Source organism: Peromyscus eremicus, chromosome 4 (genome assembly GCF_949786415.1).
Source record: "Peromyscus eremicus chromosome 4, PerEre_H2_v1, whole genome shotgun sequence".
In the NCBI taxonomy this organism is placed as follows: Eukaryota; Metazoa; Chordata; class Mammalia; order Rodentia; family Cricetidae; genus Peromyscus; species Peromyscus eremicus.
In genome coordinates this window covers 124051395-124069842 of record NC_081419.1, presented here as the reverse complement: position 1 = coordinate 124069842, position 18448 = coordinate 124051395, and the positions used below count along the sequence as shown (strand labels likewise).

Below are 18448 nucleotides of genomic sequence, written 5' to 3'. Positions count from 1 at the left end.
CCTAGGCTAGCTGAAAACTCCTAGAATCTAGCAATCTTTCTGCCACAGCCTCTCAGGTGTAAATAGCCGGGCGGTGGTGGCGCACGCCTTTAATCCCAGCATTTGAGAGGCAGAAGAAGGTGGATATCTTGGGTTTGAGGACAGCCAGGGCTATGCCGAGAAACCCTGTCTTGAAAAAACAGAGAGAGAGAGAGAGAGAGAGAGAGAGAGAGAGAGAGAGAGAGAGAGAGAGAACGAGAAAGAACAAGAACAAACTTAGCTACTTGATTGGTGTCTAGAATGAATTTGGTTAAGATTTTTAGAGGAAAAATAGACATCAATTTAGACCATCCCCAGTGATTAACAGTATTCATTTTAGCCTTTGTATATCTCTGAAGGAGAGTATGGCCAAATAGAATAGCAATATCTAAGAGCCTGGGTCAGCCTGGCTGATGGTGAATTTGTCCATGTATTTGTGGTTCTAGAATGCAGGAAAGTTCTATCTAGAAAGTTCTAGTTAATGCAGGATAGATCTCTTTCTTATCTGGAGAAAGGCCACCAGAACAAGCTGTTTGACCAACAAGAGGCCCTTTTGCTCTGTCTAAGGCTATCAGCCTCTGACCTTGCAGCTTTCATTTCTTGTTACTTATTTGAGGGATGAGAGAATATGCCACCTACCCGTTTGTCCACTTGTATGTAGATAGGAGCTCTGCTGCTTTCTGTCTCCATAGACCTTCATATAAGCGCCACTGTCTGGGCAGAAGGGACATCTGACTTTGCTTCCCTCTCTGCTTCTGTCTTCAGGCACACCATCCCCTCCATCTGGTGGAAAAATGCCCAAGGGAAGGACCAGATGTGGTATGAGGATGCTCTGGCTTCCAACCACCCCATCATTCTATACCTGCATGGGAATGCAGGCACCAGGTAAGCCCACACAGTGGTGTGACACGTATGTGGTACCCGGCCAGCTCTTTCCTAGGCTGGAAATGTATTAGCTTAGACTAGCTGAAGTGGGCCTGTGTTCTACATAATCAGGTTACTGACCTACTGCATTCGAGGGAAGCTTCTCCAGAACAATGGAAGGTAGCCTTCTTTTGGGGCCGGGAGAGTTTAGAGGCATCCCCATGTGCTGAGGACCAGTGGATCTACCCAGAGCTCCCTGGGAGATAGTGCTGAGCAGCAGCTTTGGAAGTTGAATTTAAATCTGGTGGAGAGGGGATGTGTCTCTGCCAGAGAGATTGAGCTCCTCCCGCGCCGTAGGGTGTTCCTTCTTCCTGCTTTGGGTCAAAGGGCACTGTGCCTGCTAGTGTGTCATTTAGGAGGCAGAGCTTCTCTTTAAAGAAGGGGTGGGGATGGCACTTGTTGGTGCCTCAGTCCACCTTGAGGAAAATGCTGACTCCCTTTCACCTCTCTGTGTTTGCCACCCCTGGTCTGAAGAGTGGCAGGCAAGTCTGTCTTAGCTGAGATAGCCCCAGGGTATAGACCTGGGCAGCGATAGAAAAAGGCAGGCACGCCCCTTCCCCCTCCCCGCCCCTTCCCCCTCCCCGCCCCTTCCCCCTCCCTGCCCCCAACTTCTAAAAAAGAGACAGAGAGTATTAAAAAGTGGCCAGAGGGGAAGCCAAAGGCTGAGCATGCATGGACGTGTCCTGGGCTGCCTGTGTGGCTGGCAGCTTTGACACAAGCAACATCAGTGTGTCCTGATGGGCTGTTGAAAAAGTACACACTTTGTCCATTTGGGCCTTTCTGTTTTACCTCAGATGCTTCTCATGAGTGGGTTTAATGCCTTGGACTTCAGGCTGGCTTAAACTGAATTTGCTCTTCCACCTAACAAGCTCATGCTCTTTTTACACCACAGCATGTTGTTCAGAAGGGGCAGGGGAGGCAGGGAGGTGCATTTTTCTAAGGAAAGCATTGTTTGAAAATTCTAGGGTCCCTTTTTCTATGCTTCTTTGGGTTGCCTGTGAGAGAGCCTGGAGGAGCCAGAAGGGAGGCAGCCTTCCCCAGCAGGGCAGTGTGAGGGTAGCTGTAGGTAGGTAGACCTTTTATAGGTAGAAACAGCGAGGAGAACAAGGTTTGAGTCTTTCTGGAGGGGAAGGCGGTCCTGGGTAGACATGTGCTGTGGAGCCGTACAGAGGGCATTGTACAAAGAACCCAGAAGCACAGCCCACGAGGCTGGTCTCTGTGCCAACAGCAGAATGTTTGACTACTGAGTCACACATGCTCTGCACAGTTTAGTCTGCTCTGTTGGGGACAAGCTGCAATAGGTTTCTCTTCTGCTTTTCAAAGACCAAGTAGCTATAAACAGCTCTTGTAGCCTCTTTCCATAAATGAGAAAATTGTAGTCGGTTGTGACACATGTTTCTGGCAGTCACATGTTAAATAAAAAGGACAAAGCTTTCCTGTAGCTATGTCTGAAAGGAATAGGGTGACATTCAGTGATTTACTGCGCCTTCCTACTCCCAGAGACAGCCTTTAGTGCCTGCATTCTGTCTAGACCTGTCTACACCCCATTTCTCAAAGGCTTTGGCTCGCTTACTGACACTCTTCTCTAGCTATGCCTCCCTCCCCAAGCAGGGTCCCATCAGTCTCGCAATCCTAGCTTTGATGTCTCTCAAAGGTGTAGTTTTCAGAGCTCTCAACCCCACTTTCTTTTTTCAGTCAATGGAGGGGGCTTGGGGTTTTTAGGGAAGCCAAAGATAACTAACTAAAAACATCTGGCAAGAGTTCTTTCTGGTCTGGAACATATTTCTTTGCATTTTTGTGCTGCAACAATGTATTGGTTTCTCTCTCACTCACTCATGTGTCCCTGCCATGGCATTCCCATTTACCAAATCCCTGAAATAGCCTCAGCCCTCATTATAAAAGAAGGAAAGTAGGTTTGAAGGATGAAGAGGGGAGTAAAAAAGGCCTGATAGTCTGCTGGGGAGCTAGCCGTTCTCTTATACTATGATGAGAGCCAAGGGTCTGCTGATGAAGGTCCAGCAGCTAGGTCCAGGGCTCACTTACCTGTGTCTAGGTATATCCCATATGTGTGTATGGCACATGCATGTGAAGAGATATCAGTGTAGCCTGATGAGGCAGCAGGCGGAAAGGTGCTCCCATGACCAGGGGTCTAGATAAGAAATGAGGGTCCAAGCCGGGCGGTGGTGGCGCACACCTTTAATCCCAGCACTCGGGAGGCAGAGCCAGGCGGATCTCTGTGAGTTTGAGGCCAGCCTGGGCTACCAAGTGAGTTCCAGGAGAGGCACAAAGCTACACAGAGAAACCCTGTCTCAAAAAACCAAAAAAAAAAAAAAAAAAAAAAAAAAAGAAATGAGGGTCCAAATAGGAAGGTACCTGGACAAGTTCCTTGGGGTACAGCTTCCATACTCATAGGTAGCCCTGGCCCTAGGAAGCTGGGGATGTCTGAGTGGCACAAGCAGGCGGGGTGGAGGTCTGTTGTGTTTCTTGAATCTGGAGCGGTAAGTGTTCATTCCTATGAAAAATTAGAGTACACACCATAATTAAGAAATATCCCTAAGATGCTGGAGAGAAGTTTGACACCACTTACAGGGACCAGAGAGTCATGTGTCTACCCTGGGTCCCTCTTTGAAATGGGGTTTGGGATCCCAGAGTTAAAATTAAAAAATATATACATGTATGTGTGCCTGCATGGGTTTATGTGCACTGTGTGCATGTGGGTGCTCACAGATGACAGATGGCAGAGGGCGTCGGCTCCCTTGGAACTGTAGTTACAAACAGTTGTGAGCTGCCTAAAGTGGGTGTTGGGAACAACCCAGGTCCTCTGCAAGAGCAGTAAGCATTCTTCACTACTGAGCCGTCTCTCTAGCCCTGGGATCCCAGACTCTCGTGGGTCATCCTGTGCCTCCCCTTGAGCAGGGGTGCTAACACCACTTCCTGTTTCCTTCCCTCTCCTGATGCAGAGGAGGTGACCACCGTGTGGAGCTGTACAAGGTGAGTGCTGAGGGCCCAACAGAGCAGTGCTGTTTGCTGCAGGCTGCTGGGGTAGAAGGGGTCGCTTGAACTGGCCGCTCGGAAAAGTCACCAGTCGTGGACATGCTGGGAGGGGAGGATGCTTGGCCAGTTCTCCCAGGGTTCTTCCATGGTGCTGCTTCTGGGGTGGGCTCCAGAACCAATGCATACATGAATTTGCTAATGAGATGAAAGGCATTTGCCATTGTTTTAAATGTGTGTTCCTCAAATATAGAAGTGCTCTGGGAGCTATCCTTATTGTAGGATCACCCTTGGGGTGTAGGGAGTGTAAAGGCAGATGGGATTTGAGTCAAGTTCCAGACAGGCTTTTTAGAAACCCCTGCAAGTAAATGTTCATGCCTTGGGCATGATATGGAATCCCTTTCTGTTTTGTAGTTGTGTGTGTGTGTGTGTGTGTGTGTGTGTGTGTGTGTGTGTGTGCTTACCATTGTGCAAATCAGAGGATAACTGTGAGAGTTGATTCTTTTCCTTGCACCATGTGAGACCTGGGTATCAAACTCGGATTATCAGGCTTTGCAGCAAGTGTCTTTACCTGTTGAACCATCCTGCCAGCCCTGTGGTTTTGTTCGTGCTCTCGGGTCTTGGAACCTTGGTACAGCATGCTTGGCCCACCTATGTCCGCTCTCCTCTCCTTAGAGAGTTGTCTGTATTAATAGGGCAGAGGAGAGTATACACAGATATGTGGACCTAGTGTGCTCTGGGTAGCGGGAAGTTTTTATTCCCTGGAGTAAACTGGATCAAGGCAGGAAAGGTGAGTGGCTGAGAAGTTAGCAGTTCCCTTGATGTTTCTGTAGTAGAAAAGAATCTCCTTGTCCAGGCCCACAAGGCTTTGAGTGCAGGCCAGGAGAGGACAGGATTCACCAGGCTGCCTAGGAAAGTACCATGTCTTCCTGAAGGTGGAATGCTAAGTGGTTCTAGGTGACAGTGGTGGCGTGGAAGTCTCTTTCATTGTTCTGGGCACACCCTAGCCAGTGTATTGGGCACTGCACATGAGTAATGATCTTAATGAGAATGGACAAGGACAGCTAGTAAGTCTGTAGGGATTTTTAAAAATAATAGAGAAATTCACCAAAATCAGAGAAATACTAGGTTGCAGGAAGGATTCTCAGATGAAATCTCTGAGGTCCACCATGCCACATTGACCTGCTGACAGTATCCGAGAGCTGTCTGGGAACTGTGGGAGCCGACCACTTGGCCATCTAAGCAGCAGCAGAAGAGGCACCCTTCCTGTGTCGCTCAGCCAGAGGAAGTTAGAACAATCTACCGCAGCAGGTCCAGGCAAGAGCTTCATGTCAGCAGTCTGTTAAGTTCCCACTGTATGCAAGACTCAGTACAGAACTCTGGATGAGTTTAGCAGGAAGCAAGCTGCTCAGTCCAAGACATGTTGCCAATGATGGATGTTTTTCACTTCACAGGTGCTGAGTTCCCTTGGTTACCATGTGGTCACCTTCGATTACAGAGGTGAGGGTCTTTTTGAATGTATCCCTCGAAAAACAAAACAAACAAACGAATGTGTCCAGGCATGCCCTCACTTCTGATTTTACATGATGGGCAGACTTGAGTGAGAGCTTGGAGCGAGGCGGACAGCCTGTTTGTACAATGCTGGGCCTGGAGGGCTGTGCTATGAGTAGGAGGGAGGGTAGTGGGTGTCTTGCTGTAGCTTCTGGGTGCTGACTTTCCTGTCAGTGCCTCTATAGTTTAAATACAGAAAAGACTCTTTTCTCCTTATTGGACTCAGATTGTCCCTGCAGCTGGGCATTAGACCCTAGCTTAGTAGCACAGCTAGTCTTGGAGAAATGATGAAAACTGGAAAAAGATCCATTGGGAACAGATCCCTCTGTCTTGATGGTCTTGATTCTTTCTTTTTGTCATTAGTCAGGGTCGCCACTGGGCAGACTGAGAATCCAGTTTGACGTGTGCTGTGAGCGTTCTGATTAATGAGCAGCAGAATTTCATTTTCAACAGTGAGCAACTGTTTTAAAGGAATATTCTTCCATAGAGTCCCTTGAAGAGCTCACGGGACAAAGGCTGCTTAGCTAGCTTGTTTGATTCTTCTGGAGGAGGGCAGTTATTCAGATGTCCTCGGGCCAAGGGATTGGGAAGGGATGGAAGCCACTGCCACCTGCAAGTAGGTTTACATTAGTTTTCTTTGGTTGATGTAATAAATTACCACAAAGCAAAGCAAATGTATTATCTTGTAGTTATGGTGATCAGAAATCTAAAATCTTTAGCAAACCCTGCGATAGAATTACGGTGTCTGTGGGCTTTGTTCTTCACTGACTTCTGGGGAGGGCCTAGCACTTGCCTTTCCTCGCTGCAGAGGCCACTACACTGTTTGGCTCATGGCTGTTTGGATCCTGGCATCTGACCTCTCTTTCTGTTATCAAAGTGTTTATGACTACTTGGGCTTTACTCAGATGATCTAACGTCACCCCAACTCAAGGCTGGCCCATTAGTGGCCTTCCTTCTTTCTGCAGCTTAACTCCCCTGGCATGAGGGTCACGTGTTTGCCAGTTCTGTGACTGAGATGTGGGCTTCTCCAGGAGTGGTTATTCTGCTGACTTCAGTGATGGCTTTCGATAAAGAAAGTTACATCAAGATGAATGTTCGGAGCCGGGCGGTGGTGGCACACGCCTTGAATCCCAGCACTCAGCCGATCTCTGAGTTTGAGGCCAGCCTGGTCTACAGAGGGAATTCCAGGATAGCCAGGGCTACACAGAGAAACCCTATCTCAAAACAAAACAAAGGATGAATGTTCTGGGCTCAGAAAAATTAAGTGAAGAGCTGGAAGGCCCTGCTCCCTTTCCTGCCTTCTTCCTTCTCCATGATGCGAAGGTTTTTGGAAACCTTCCTCCTCTGTGTGCTGAGACCCTAGGGTAATGAAGAGAACACCTCCTCCCTTCCGTGTTCTCTTCCTGTAGCCTATCAAGATATCTCCGGCATCTTCTCTTTCCAGGCCAGGTCCCTGCCTGTCTGTGTGGTGTGGGACCACCCCATTCCATCTCTGACCCGTCTCCTATTTCCTGTGACTGTCTCTCCTTCCTGTCTCCCACAGGATATCCTAAGCCTTTACCCATGTCCCTCCTCAGGCCTTCTTCCCTGGGCTTGGGAGGCTGACGTTATAATTAGAGGGGTTGCTTACACAGCAGAATTGTATCTCTGGACCTTGTGGTGTATTCAGGTCACGTGATGGTGACTCAGTGCTGAGCCACTAAAAAGGCAGTGGTGCTTGATCTTTGCTGGAGACCATGAGGAGAATCAGGAGAATCAGAGTTGCCTGAGGTGGGGAGGCTTCGCCTCCCTGCAGCTTCATGACTTCCTCCTCTCTGACCTGCTCCTTCTGTGGGCCCTGGCAGACTAGGCTCTCTTATCGGCCAGGCCCTCCTGAGTTTCAGTGCTGGCCTGTCAATAGAGCAGAGGAAAAACTAGGATGTTTATACCCGTGGGCAGGCACTAGCAAGACGTGTTAGAGGTTCTGATGTGTGTTTTGCTGACTCTGTTCTGTTAGTTACCAATCTGATGTGCATGTAGACTGACAGGAACCTCTGGTTTGTCGGCCAGCAGAAGTAGGAGAGCTTCACTTTCAGGCCCTCCTGCCAGTCTCCCTGCCGCCAGAGCTGGAGCAGGAAGGAGGGTACGGAAGTGGGTCTGCAGGGTTTACGGGGCAGCTTCTTCGTGGCTGCTTTAGTTTCACAAGCTGCCTTTCAATTTCTCTTTCTCAGGTTGGGGTGACTCAGTAGGAACACCATCGGAGCGTGGCATGACGTACGATGCACTCCACGTTTTTGACTGGATCAAAGCAAGAAGTGGTGACAACCCTGTGTATATCTGGGGCCATTCACTGGGCACTGGGTAAGAGCTCTCGGGCAGGAGGAAGGCGTAGTGAAGGCAGGCCTAATCTGTGACCTCTGAGCTTGTAGCGGCATCCATTCTTACAGTCTTGCTTCCTGGCCCTGTGGTAGGGGGTGAGGGAGTGGAGCACCATGAGGGACTAAGGAGACTGAATTTCTAGAACTATTCCTCAATTCAGAAGTGCCTTCGAACCAATATGGGCAGTGGAGATGACAGCCAGTGTTCCAGGGAGCTCCTGTCCCCCGAGCATCTTTGGAGTACCACTAGAACACCTAGACTACTGTGTCAGGTGTGGGCTAGTGTGTGTTTACCAACCACTGAGTCCAAGACCACTATGTAGAGATGTTTGGAAGCCTCTTTGTCACGTTGTCATGTTCAGCTCAGCAGGGCGAATCAAGAAGAAAGATGTGTGGTTAACCTGGATTCTGCTCAGCAAGGGCCCAGATGTTCTTAAAAGAGCCTTGGACCTCAACCTTCCTGATACCTTTCCCTACAGGCATACTGGCTCAGCTCTTTCTTAGCCCTTTTCCCTCACTTGGGTGGCATCCTGCAGGCCAGGGTTACCTGTCCTTCATGGGGAGAGGGAGGCTGCCCCATTGAAGGATACTGGCCATCTCTGCAGAGTATCTGCCAGGTGTTACCGAAGCCAGCAGAGGTCACAGGACAGTAGCACTTGTCATCCACCCGAGTGCCAGCTGAAGGGAGGGGGCAGGGAACCTGTGGGAGACTTCCTGGAGAGAGATCACATGCCTGAGGACACCTTTTAAGAAGGGTCAACTAAGCTGGGCGGTGGTGGCGCACGCCTTTAATCCCAGCACTCGGGAGGCAGAGCCAGGCGGATCTCTGTGAGTTCGAGGCCGGCCTGGGCTACCAAGTGAGTTCCAGGACAGGCGCAAAGCTACACAGAGAAACCCTGTCTCGAAAAACCAAAGAAAAAAAAAAAGAAGGGTCAACTGATGTCTCACCTTGTTTCGATCACTTACCCTGGAGCCCCAAGTTAACTTCAGGTGGGATTCTCTGGGCCCTTTCCAGGATCAGTGCAGTCTAATCTAGAAGAATTTGCGACGTAATTCAGCTGAACTCTGTTCTTTTCTTCCCAGAGTGGCAACAAATCTGGTACGGCGCCTCTGTGAGCGAGGTGAGGGAGCCAGGCGCTGAGGCTGGGCACCTTGTTGTACATGTTAGTGGTCCAGCCCCTGCTACACGTTCTTGCCAAGCAAGTTCTAACTGGCAGGCAGCACGGTGATGCATGAGCTGACCATCAAGGGTGGGGCCCCAGGGGTGCTCAGTTTACCCAACCTGCCCTCCCAATAGGATCCTCAAAAGTCATCTGGGGCCCCTTGGGGGCAGGGGTTGATGGTGGTGAGAGGCCCGCAGAACTGGGTCCCTGGGCTCCCTGTCCTGTCCAAGCTCCTTAGCCACCCAGTCCCACTAGCTCTATCACTTCTTACCCTCATCTGCTCTCTCTGTTTGCTTATGTAGAGACGCCACCAGATGCCCTTATATTGGAGTCTCCGTTCACAAATATCCGGGAAGAAGCAAAGAGTCATCCATTTTCAGTGGCAAGTACATGATTTTATGAAAACTTATTTTCATTATTGATAAAATTGCTATGAAAATAAGAGCAAGTAGACAATGAAAATAGTTATTGTAAAGAATAGTTTGACGTTACTAAAGGACTCTCAGTTCTAGGCACTGGCCTGCCCATAGAGCTGCCAGAAAGGGGGACAGCTTTCAGCCAGGGACACTGGGACTACAGGGGGCCTTGGCCCTGGGGCCTCATGGTGTAGCCAGTACCCATGTGGCTTCACTGCACACCTAATCTCACAGTATCACTGTTCACTTGGTGCTGTGGGAGGCTGCAGACTATCTCCTTCCATGGGGTGGAGCCTACACTTTGGGTACTAGAGGAGGATTGGAACCCAGGCTCTGTGCACAGGAGAATATAGGCTGGACCTATTATTGTTTTCATTAGATTTCCCAGCAATGTCTCAGATTAAAGCCCAGGTAATCCTTGCTGGGGACTCTAGGGTGGGTCAGTCCCCATCTTTCCCTCTTCAGGTGGGATCCATCTTTTTTCTGGCCTGCCCTCCCACCTTCCCACTTCAGCTCCTGACCAGTGTGTGTTATGGAGTCTCTATGTTGACATGCTCTCATGCTACCACCTGTGGGCCACAGCACCCCTTTATTTTCTCTCATATCATTGGTATTGCTTTTTTTTCTGACATTTTGTGAGGAAGCCAGCTTTTGATCCCTATTTCCTTGGTGGGTAGTGGTCTTCTGTCTGTGGGGAGTCCAGTTTCTGAGCAGGATTCTGGTTGTACCTGAGGTGTGGAAGCCCCATCTGATCAAAGCCAAGACAAAGCTGGGAATGAATGGAAGCTACACATCCGCCTAACTACCTGAACCTAAACTGCCAGAACTCCTGGCCTTCCCTCTGCACAGCTATCTTAATCCTTCTGAAAAATGCTTTCCGTCTTGTGTTCAGATATATCGATACTTCCCTGGCTTTGACTGGTTCTTCCTCGATCCCATTACAAGCAGTGGAATTAAGTTTGCAAACGACGAAAAGTGAGTATTGTGGTCAAGTGAGTAGGAAGACACAGGGGTTGCCCGCATGGCTCACTGAAGTCCTGTTAGCCTGACAGAGTGGGGTTCAGAAGACTTGTGGCTGATCTCTAAGAAAGTATCTTTTGAAAGGGAAAATCAAGTGGAGCTTTGTATTAGAAATGAGAAAAGCATTGAGATGGCAAGGCAGACAGGCATGTGCATGCCACGGTTTGTGTACGGAGCCAGAGTCTCAGGAGTCCGTTTTCTCTGTCCGCCTTGTTAGGCAGGTTCTCTTGCTGTTTCTGCCATGCTGCACACTCTAGGCTAGCTGACCCGCAAGGTTCTGGGCCATTCTCCTGCCTCTGTCTCCTGTTTTACTCACTTCAGGAGTGCTGGGATTTTAGACGCCTGCCATCACATTGATCTTTTTTAACACATACTCCAGAAATCCAATTAGTTTGTCAGGCTTGCACAGTGAATGCTTTTACCCACTGAACAAGTAGATAATGACAATAGTCATTATAAAAGGTCCAGCCTTCTCACTAGCACAGAAATAAAGAATTTTCAAAGATGAATAGCACATTTTGTCCATATAATTCTTTTCTTCAGTCTTGAAACCACGAACGACTCCTGAATAGACATGAAAGCAGTATTTAAATTTAACAGTGAACACATTGAAATAGAGGTTTATACATAAAGTAGTTTTCCTTCAAGTACGTATTTTTGTTCTAAAAATTAAAATGTACCAGATTAAAATTTCAGTAAACCATTACAAACAAAACCCCTTGCTTAATTATTGCCATTGTAGATCTTAAAGGAAAGTTATCTGTATAAGGCAAATTTCTTTAAAAACAGGTGGACCTGGGAAGCTACCTTTGGCTGCAACTCTCCCACAAAGATAGATAGCATATGTGTAGCTGCAGGACCATACACCAATAAACCCTTAACCTTCACATCAGCCTCACCTATGGATGGGGCCTTCCTCAGCTCAGACGGGCAGTTTCTGTACCAAGGACTTGCCACTTTCTCCAGGGGCTCAGGTTGAAGGAACCAGCTCATCAGATGTTCCACCGTCAGTCAGGGAGACAGCTTAGTCAGTGAAATGCTTGTCTTGCAAGCATAAAGACCTGGGGTTAAGCTCCAGAACCCCGTTAAAAAGCCAGACAAGATGGTACGTGTTTGTAATCCTAGTGTTAGGAAGGCAGAGACAGGCTTCCGTGGGGCTCTCTGGCCAGCCAGCCTAGCCCTACTTGCTGAATTATAGGTCAGTGAGAGATCCTGCTTCAAAACAAAAGGTAGCTGGGCACCTGAGGATGATGTCCAAGATTATCCTCTGGCCTTTACCTACACATGCATACGTGTGTGGGTATATACACAAGAAACGTTCTACCACTGAGTCATGTGTGTGCTGGGTCCACGAGTGGGAGGCTGTTTGGGTAGCAGGCTGTCTCAAGGCTTGGTCACGCTCTGTGTGCTAGGATGGCACTGTGCTGCCCTCGGGGAATGCACACATCTGCTGGGGTGGTCCTGTCCAGTCTTGTCAGCTCGTCTTTCTACTATGGCTTGTGGAAGAACTCTGGCTCTGTTGGACCTATTGTCCCATTTACCATCAAAGGTTCAAAGTTAGAGTGCCTTAAATGTTATCAGTTACACCAGAGATTAAATAGAGTACTGATTCTTTTAACCAACAGATTCATACTAACATGAACTTGCAGTAAGCCTCTTAGAAGACTTAAGTATTCCCACTTACAAAGATTGTCTTTTTAACTTTTAATACATCTACTGGCAAATATAATGGTTTTCAGTTTTCATAAAATACACAGGGGTCAGATGTTGGGGAGTAAAATGAACTCTGGAATACATACTGATTTTTTGTTTTTTGTTTGTTTGTTTGTTTGTTTGTTTTTTGAGACAGGATTTCTCTGTGTAGTTTTGGAACATATCCCAGAACTCACTCTGTAGACTAGGCTGGCCTTGACCACCGGCCTTTGCCTCTTGAGTGTACATACTGATTTAAAAAACGGAACAAAACAAAACCCTGAGAAGTTATTTCTTAGCTCTATAGTAAAAAGAAACCCTATTACATCCAGACTGTTAAGCACCAAGGCAGAACACACCATAAACTCAGACCCCTGCCAGGGTGAGGGTGCAGGTGACCCCTCTTTGGTCTCCACCTAGCCTTTTCTCCCACAGTGTGAAGCACATCTCCTGTCCTCTGCTCATCTTGCACGCTGAGGATGACCCAGTTGTGCCCTTTCATCTTGGCAAAAAGGTAGGTGCTGTGTGACTCTGCCCCGGTGCAGTGGGTGCCACTGGCCCCACGTGTGGATCAGGTTGGGCATGCAAGGTAGGGTGTAATGGAGTGGGTTCAGGTCACACTAGTCTGCATCTTCTCCAGGTGCTTGACAGCCTATGAGGTCTGATGTCAGGGTCAAGAGCAGACGGCTGTTGTATCCACCAGAAACTATGACAAACAAGCATTAGAACCCAGGCTGCCATGAGAGGACCGAGGGGACAACACCCGGCCCAGCTGGCAGAACTGATGTGAAGATAGCCAGTCTGTCTTCTTGCCTATGGAGATAAACTGCAAGGACATTGCACTTGTTTCTACTAAATCTGCTTTGACTTTGCTGCTAGGAAGCTAGATTAGATTTGTGGAGGGGAATAAAAGTGGAATAAAGAATACCATGTGGGTCCTTGGCATATGAGCAGGTGAGCCTAGAGGAGTGCATGCCGTGCCTCGCCAGCCTAGGACTTGGCCTAGGACTCACTTTGAGCAGGCTTTATAAAGTACACAGACGATGAAGCCATTCTGAGAGTGCGAACTGCCCAGCAATGCACCTCTGGTGCATGGAGCTGAGGTGGGATTCCATTGCCTCTGCCATTGGAGCCGCCCCCACTTAGCCGTTCCTCAGAGGAAGAGCACTCTGGAGGTATAAGGGCAAAAAAGGGGCTTAAGAAGTAGGCCTGCCTAGTGTTTGGCCCATTAGCCCGGACTCGGGCTTCTTGGACCCTGGCTGTTGCGGGCTGTAATGACAAAAGCAGTGTCCATGGGCACTTGTGCTGTGCTCTGGAGGAAGCACCCAGTCTTTATTGTGAGAGGTCTCCACTGGGCTCTGGGCTGATTCATCCCTCCCTCTCACCAGCTGTATAACATTGCTGCACCATCTCGAAGCTTCCGAGACTTCAAAGTTCAGTTTGTCCCCTTTCACTCAGACCTTGGCTACAGACATAAGTACATCTACAAGAGCCCTGAGCTCCCACGGATACTGAGGTGAGACATTCTCTCCCAACCCATGCGCCTCTCCTGGATAGTGACGCCTCCACAACTAGCTGTGCAGCAGATAGATGGCCACCACTGAAGCCATTTGAGGCGCTCAGTGGCCTGCCACAGTCACGGTGATTCAGGAGCCTCCCACTAACATCACAAAGGAGTTACCAAGTATGTTTCACTTCCTTCTGGATAATTCTTATTAGGTGGGGTCTATGTCTCCCCGAACACATTGTACAGACCCACATGAACATGTATAGGGAGTACCTAACACAGTGTACACATGCACCATCCTCACTCACAGACTGCCGTGTGTGTATAGGAGTGTGTGAACATCCTAAAGGCCTCTCAGTGTGCATATGTACCACTCCCGGTACACAGAAATGTACAGGAGTACTCAGACACAGCTTCCTGAAAGGAGGACATGTTTCTGGCTACTGCACACTAATCATATTCTTGGACAGAATGTAGGCTGCAGCCCAGAAAGCCAAAGGCCCCCATCTGGCCTGGGCCCAGAGCCCAAGTATGAATGTGGAACAAGAAGGAGCCGAGTTTCAAATGACGGGCCCTGCCTCTCATGCATGCCTATCCTCCATGCTATGAAGATTTCCCCATATCATCACCTAGTGACCCAGGTTCCACCCACCACCGCTCACAGCAGCCCTGGTGACAAGCGTAACCCTCCCTGCACACCAAGGAGAGGGTGCATACTTGGGCTGCTGTGTAGCACATGACCCAGGGCACTGGGCCCGTGGAGAGCCCTGTTGCTGCTGAGTGTGACAGTTCTGCTGTTTGTGCTGGTAAGCTTGAGAAGTGGGTTAGAGGCCAGTTACTGCCAACCTGTGACTAAAACTGGTTCCATAGATTGTCTCCCAAAGAGCAATAGCCTGTGTCAAATTGTAGTCTACATTCTAGCTCCTTTGAGAATTCCAGGGGCAAAAGTACATTTAGTAAAGGATTCCTTGCCATTTGGGACTGACATCTTTTCCCCTCACAGTAAAAGGGAATATGGCAGAAAATTTCAACTGACTATGGAGCCCCAAAGCCTAACTTTGTCTCTACTCCGCACTGGGATTTGACCTGGGGGCTGAGCTGCAGTGCCCCGTCTGCTCCCGGGGGCTCACTCTTGTCAGGCAGTCTGCTCCCCCAGTTCTTTGCCGCCTCCACCACCTAAAACAGCCACTTGAGGATTGTGGGGAGTGGGATCTCGGGTCCACGCACAGTTCGGTTCATGCGCTTGTCCTTTTCTGGTCTAGGGAATTCCTAGGGAAGTCGGAAGCGGAGCGCCAGCACTGAGACTGGCCGTGAAGGAGCATGCAGACCCACCTCCTTCCCTTCTTCCCCAGCCAGCGGTCTGGCACCAGGAGCCCAGGGTGCCACCGCCTGCGGTGCTCAGGAGCCCAGGGTGCACCTGGAAAGAGGACTGGACACGGCGGGCAGAGGCTCCGCACATGCATCTGTGAGGAAGACGTGATGGCAGGCAGGCGGCCCCTTGGTGGCCACCCTACCTGAGCTCCTTTTGGAACGGTTTACTGACAACAGGTGGACCCTATATGCCTTGCGCTGGATATAGGGAATCTGGGAGGGGCCCAGGACCACTCCAGGATCTCTGGCACCACCGCTTAAAAGATGGGGAAATGGTTCTTCCTGCCCTTCCTGGAGTACATGGAATGGACTCTGGGTGGCTTGGTTTGTCCCCTTCAGCTCGCCTACCTGCTTGCCTGCCTTAGCTGACCCTGCCTCTCCTGGCATCTGCTCACCCACAGTAAGGGGCACCTGGATCTGCACTTCCTTCCATTCTGCCCACCTGTCTGTCATCTAACCTGGCTGTAGACTGAGCATTTATTTAAGAATAAAATCTTGGTGGTGGTCTATTTGTCATTCTTCTCTACAAAGCAGGAGTTATCGTTGCCTCCTCCACTGTCGCAGGCGCATCCCCACAGGAAGTACAAGGGCTGCTCCCAGCTCACAGGCACCGAGGTCGACTGATGGGAGGCACACCTTTTCCATCTCTGCTGGGTAGCCTTTTCCTCCAAGGCAGGCCTAGCCAGAGGCTGCACCACCACACGTTATCTGAGCACCGGCACTTCTGGCAAACAAGCACTGCCCTTGCAGAGGATAGGCGCTCCATAACCTGGACTTGGAAATGTGCCAGACATATTTCACCATGTGAAATCAAGATCAAGGTTGTCTCAATCAAGTCTTTACAGACCAAGCAGGTCTGAGAAGTGTCCAAGCTTAGCAAGAACTGGCATGAGGAGCAGCTATGGTCATGTACATGCACTTGAGTATAAGTATCTCCCCCACATCTGCATCCTCTAGATGCAAGATCCTCTGGGTGCAAGTGCACTGAGGACCCAGCCTTTCCTGATGGTGGACTTTCTCCCCGGTCCTCAAACTGTAGAACTTTACATCTCTGTTCTCCAAGGTCAGAGGCCTAGCACTAGGGGTGAGTTTAGCTGGAGGACCCAGGACTGGAACTTTATACTCACCCTTTCCAAAGCACCATAGAGCTCTCTCAGTGATTTTCAGGACATGGGAAACAAACCTTCCCTACATCACTCTAGAACCAGGGATTTAGCCTTACTAAAGCCAGCCTGTGACAAGAACACCTAGCTTCTGTCTCTTGGCCTGTAGCTAGGTGTACCCATCTTATGTTACCCATCTACAGTTCATGGTCAACAGGGCATGGCCATCAGGGAGCCCTTGGCTTCATTGTGTAACTGGATGGCAGCAACCTGGGCTTCATCACAGAGGGACAACTATGGCCTGTTCTGTGTGGTGCCTACCCCAGGCTTACATCCTCCAGCCTCCCCTGGGAGTTACCCGACACTCTATGTTGTGATAGAAACACAGATACCACATTGGCCAACCATGGGCATAGATGTTTAATCCATTTCTCACACAAGGAGGTAACAGCAAGTAGTGGAGTGATGGTCATGTGTCGTGGCTTCAGGGACCTCATGCATAAGGCCACCACACAGGGCAGCCGATGACCAGCCCTAGAACCTGTCCACCCCACAAGCTACCACAGTGGCTCCGGTGAATTGAGTACTGAAAGCAGACACTTCCCAGCCAATGCTGCTGGCGTGAGGGAAGTGAGGGGGTCCCCTGCCGACCCCCAGCCAGTTACAGCAATGCAAGGTGGCAGAAGCCCCTGGAGAGGAGAGACCCACATAGTTTCTCTGATAAGCCACTCTCCTTTGGGCATCACTTAAAGCAGGTTCTGCCCTCAGGGAGGAGCATGGCTCCCTATAGTCAGAGGGGTGGGGGTGCTCAACCTCTCTTCCTCACTAGGCTGCTGTAGCAAAGTGGAAACTGGGCTTCTTTGGGCCCACGGGCCCTTTGTCCAGACTTGGCTGCTGGAAATGGAGGCAGAATGGTACCTGGTCTTTGTGCAATCAACAGGAAATGCACCTCAGGACATGGACAGAATGTTAGGGGGCCTCAGAGCCACTGCCCAGGGCCTCAGGACAAGCAGCTGACTCTTCAGCCAGGCAGACTATCCCCCAAGTAGCCAACACCTGACACCAAACTGACCTAGTACAATGTTTACTTGCTGAAAAAGAAAAAGGCTTTAGCTAGTTTCAGTTCCTCATGAAGTGTTATTTCCTGTTGAAAAAGCGAAACACCAAGCTAACTGTGGAATTGCCAGTCCTTAACCAAGGCCTCAGATATGGGACACAGGTCCCTCTTCAGTGCTGCTCTCCTGAAGTCCTGGGTTCGACATGACATCCACATGGTTCCACAGATGGCTACAGAGGCGTGGCCTACATGGATCAACAAGCCATATCCCCAGTATAGCCAAGGGCAGAGGGCAGAAAGCTGTGAGCATGAAGCCTGAGGAAATGATTCTACCCAGCAGGGCCAAGGAGGCCACATACTGGTCTTGACCCTGGCTTACAGCTAGTGAGCCAGCTACCGGTAAAACACAGAGATAAAGGCTTCATCACAGATCCCTACACAGACTCCAAATGCAAAGGTTCAGAACTAAAGACTTAAGCTCCCTCCGCTATGTGCAGGGTTTCAGGGGCTCAGCTCCACTCCCTCCCTGCTCATCCTCTGTGGGGACCATCTCTGCCCATCTGTGCTGTGAACTCTGCAAGAGTTCTTTTGCAAGAAACCAGGAGGATGCCACACACTCCTTTATATCCAGGTCCTCAAAACCATCCCCATGGCCCCTCCTGGAAACACAGCACATCAAAGGCTGGGACCAGCGGCTGCTTGCAGTGCCCAGAGACTGGCATGGGCATGGAGTCAGCCAAACAAGCCGCTGGTCTCACTGCGTGGGGTCATTAATCCTTGGGGAGGTTGGGGGGTGGGATCTGCAGGTCGGAGGGCTCTACGCCCCAGATCTCCCGTGCGTACTCAGTGATGGTCCTGTCACTGGAGAACTTGCCAGAGCAGGCAATATTCCTGATCACCTTCTTGGTCCACTCCTTGGAATTCTGTCAGAGAAAGAAGAGATGATTAACTTTCGGCAGAGCTAAGGGGTCCTAGGAGAGCCCAAGCTTCTGGAACAAGAGGACTGTTAACAGATTAGCTCTAAGCCTTGGGACTGCCTGGTGACAGATGAGACTGCCACCATGTGCTCAGAGAAGAGGGGCCCTCACTGGCCAGAAGAGTGACATTAGACATAAGGGACCAGGAGCTTAAGACGGGGTCACTGTCCTGTCCTCAAAAGGCTCCTAGGCATGGCCCACAACATTAAGCAAGGAGCACAACCAGGTAAACAACCACCACAGGCAGACAAATGTCCAAAAGTGACCAAACACTCTCTTCTAAGACTTCAGCCCCATTACA

General features: G+C 49.8%; 2 protein-coding genes across 4 annotated transcripts in view; one reads left to right on the top strand and one right to left on the bottom strand.

The window, feature by feature from the left end:
* Positions 1-15519, top strand: part of Abhd12 (abhydrolase domain containing 12, lysophospholipase) — an 83905-nt gene extending 68386 nt beyond the window's left edge. For all 3 annotated transcript variants that reach the window (XM_059261594.1, XM_059261593.1, XM_059261595.1), the window contains exons 4-13: positions 784-903; positions 3903-3933; positions 5388-5433; positions 7695-7824; positions 8925-8962; positions 9307-9386; positions 10313-10395; positions 12568-12646; positions 13521-13648; positions 14902-15519. In XM_059261594.1, coding sequence (XP_059117577.1) covers positions 784-903; positions 3903-3933; positions 5388-5433; positions 7695-7824; positions 8925-8962; positions 9307-9386; positions 10313-10395; positions 12568-12646; positions 13521-13648; positions 14902-14941 — 775 coding nt within the window. In that variant the 3' untranslated portion in view covers positions 14942-15519. The remainder of the gene's footprint in view (positions 1-783; positions 904-3902; positions 3934-5387; positions 5434-7694; positions 7825-8924; positions 8963-9306; positions 9387-10312; positions 10396-12567; positions 12647-13520; positions 13649-14901) is intronic.
* A 990-nt stretch (positions 15520-16509) lies between these two features.
* The window catches only part of Pygb (glycogen phosphorylase B), a 50475-nt gene continuing 48536 nt past the window's right edge, over positions 16510-18448 (bottom strand). The window contains exon 20 of the mRNA XM_059261592.1: positions 16510-18093. Coding sequence (XP_059117575.1) covers positions 17941-18093 — 153 coding nt within the window. The 3' untranslated portion in view covers positions 16510-17940. The remainder of the gene's footprint in view (positions 18094-18448) is intronic.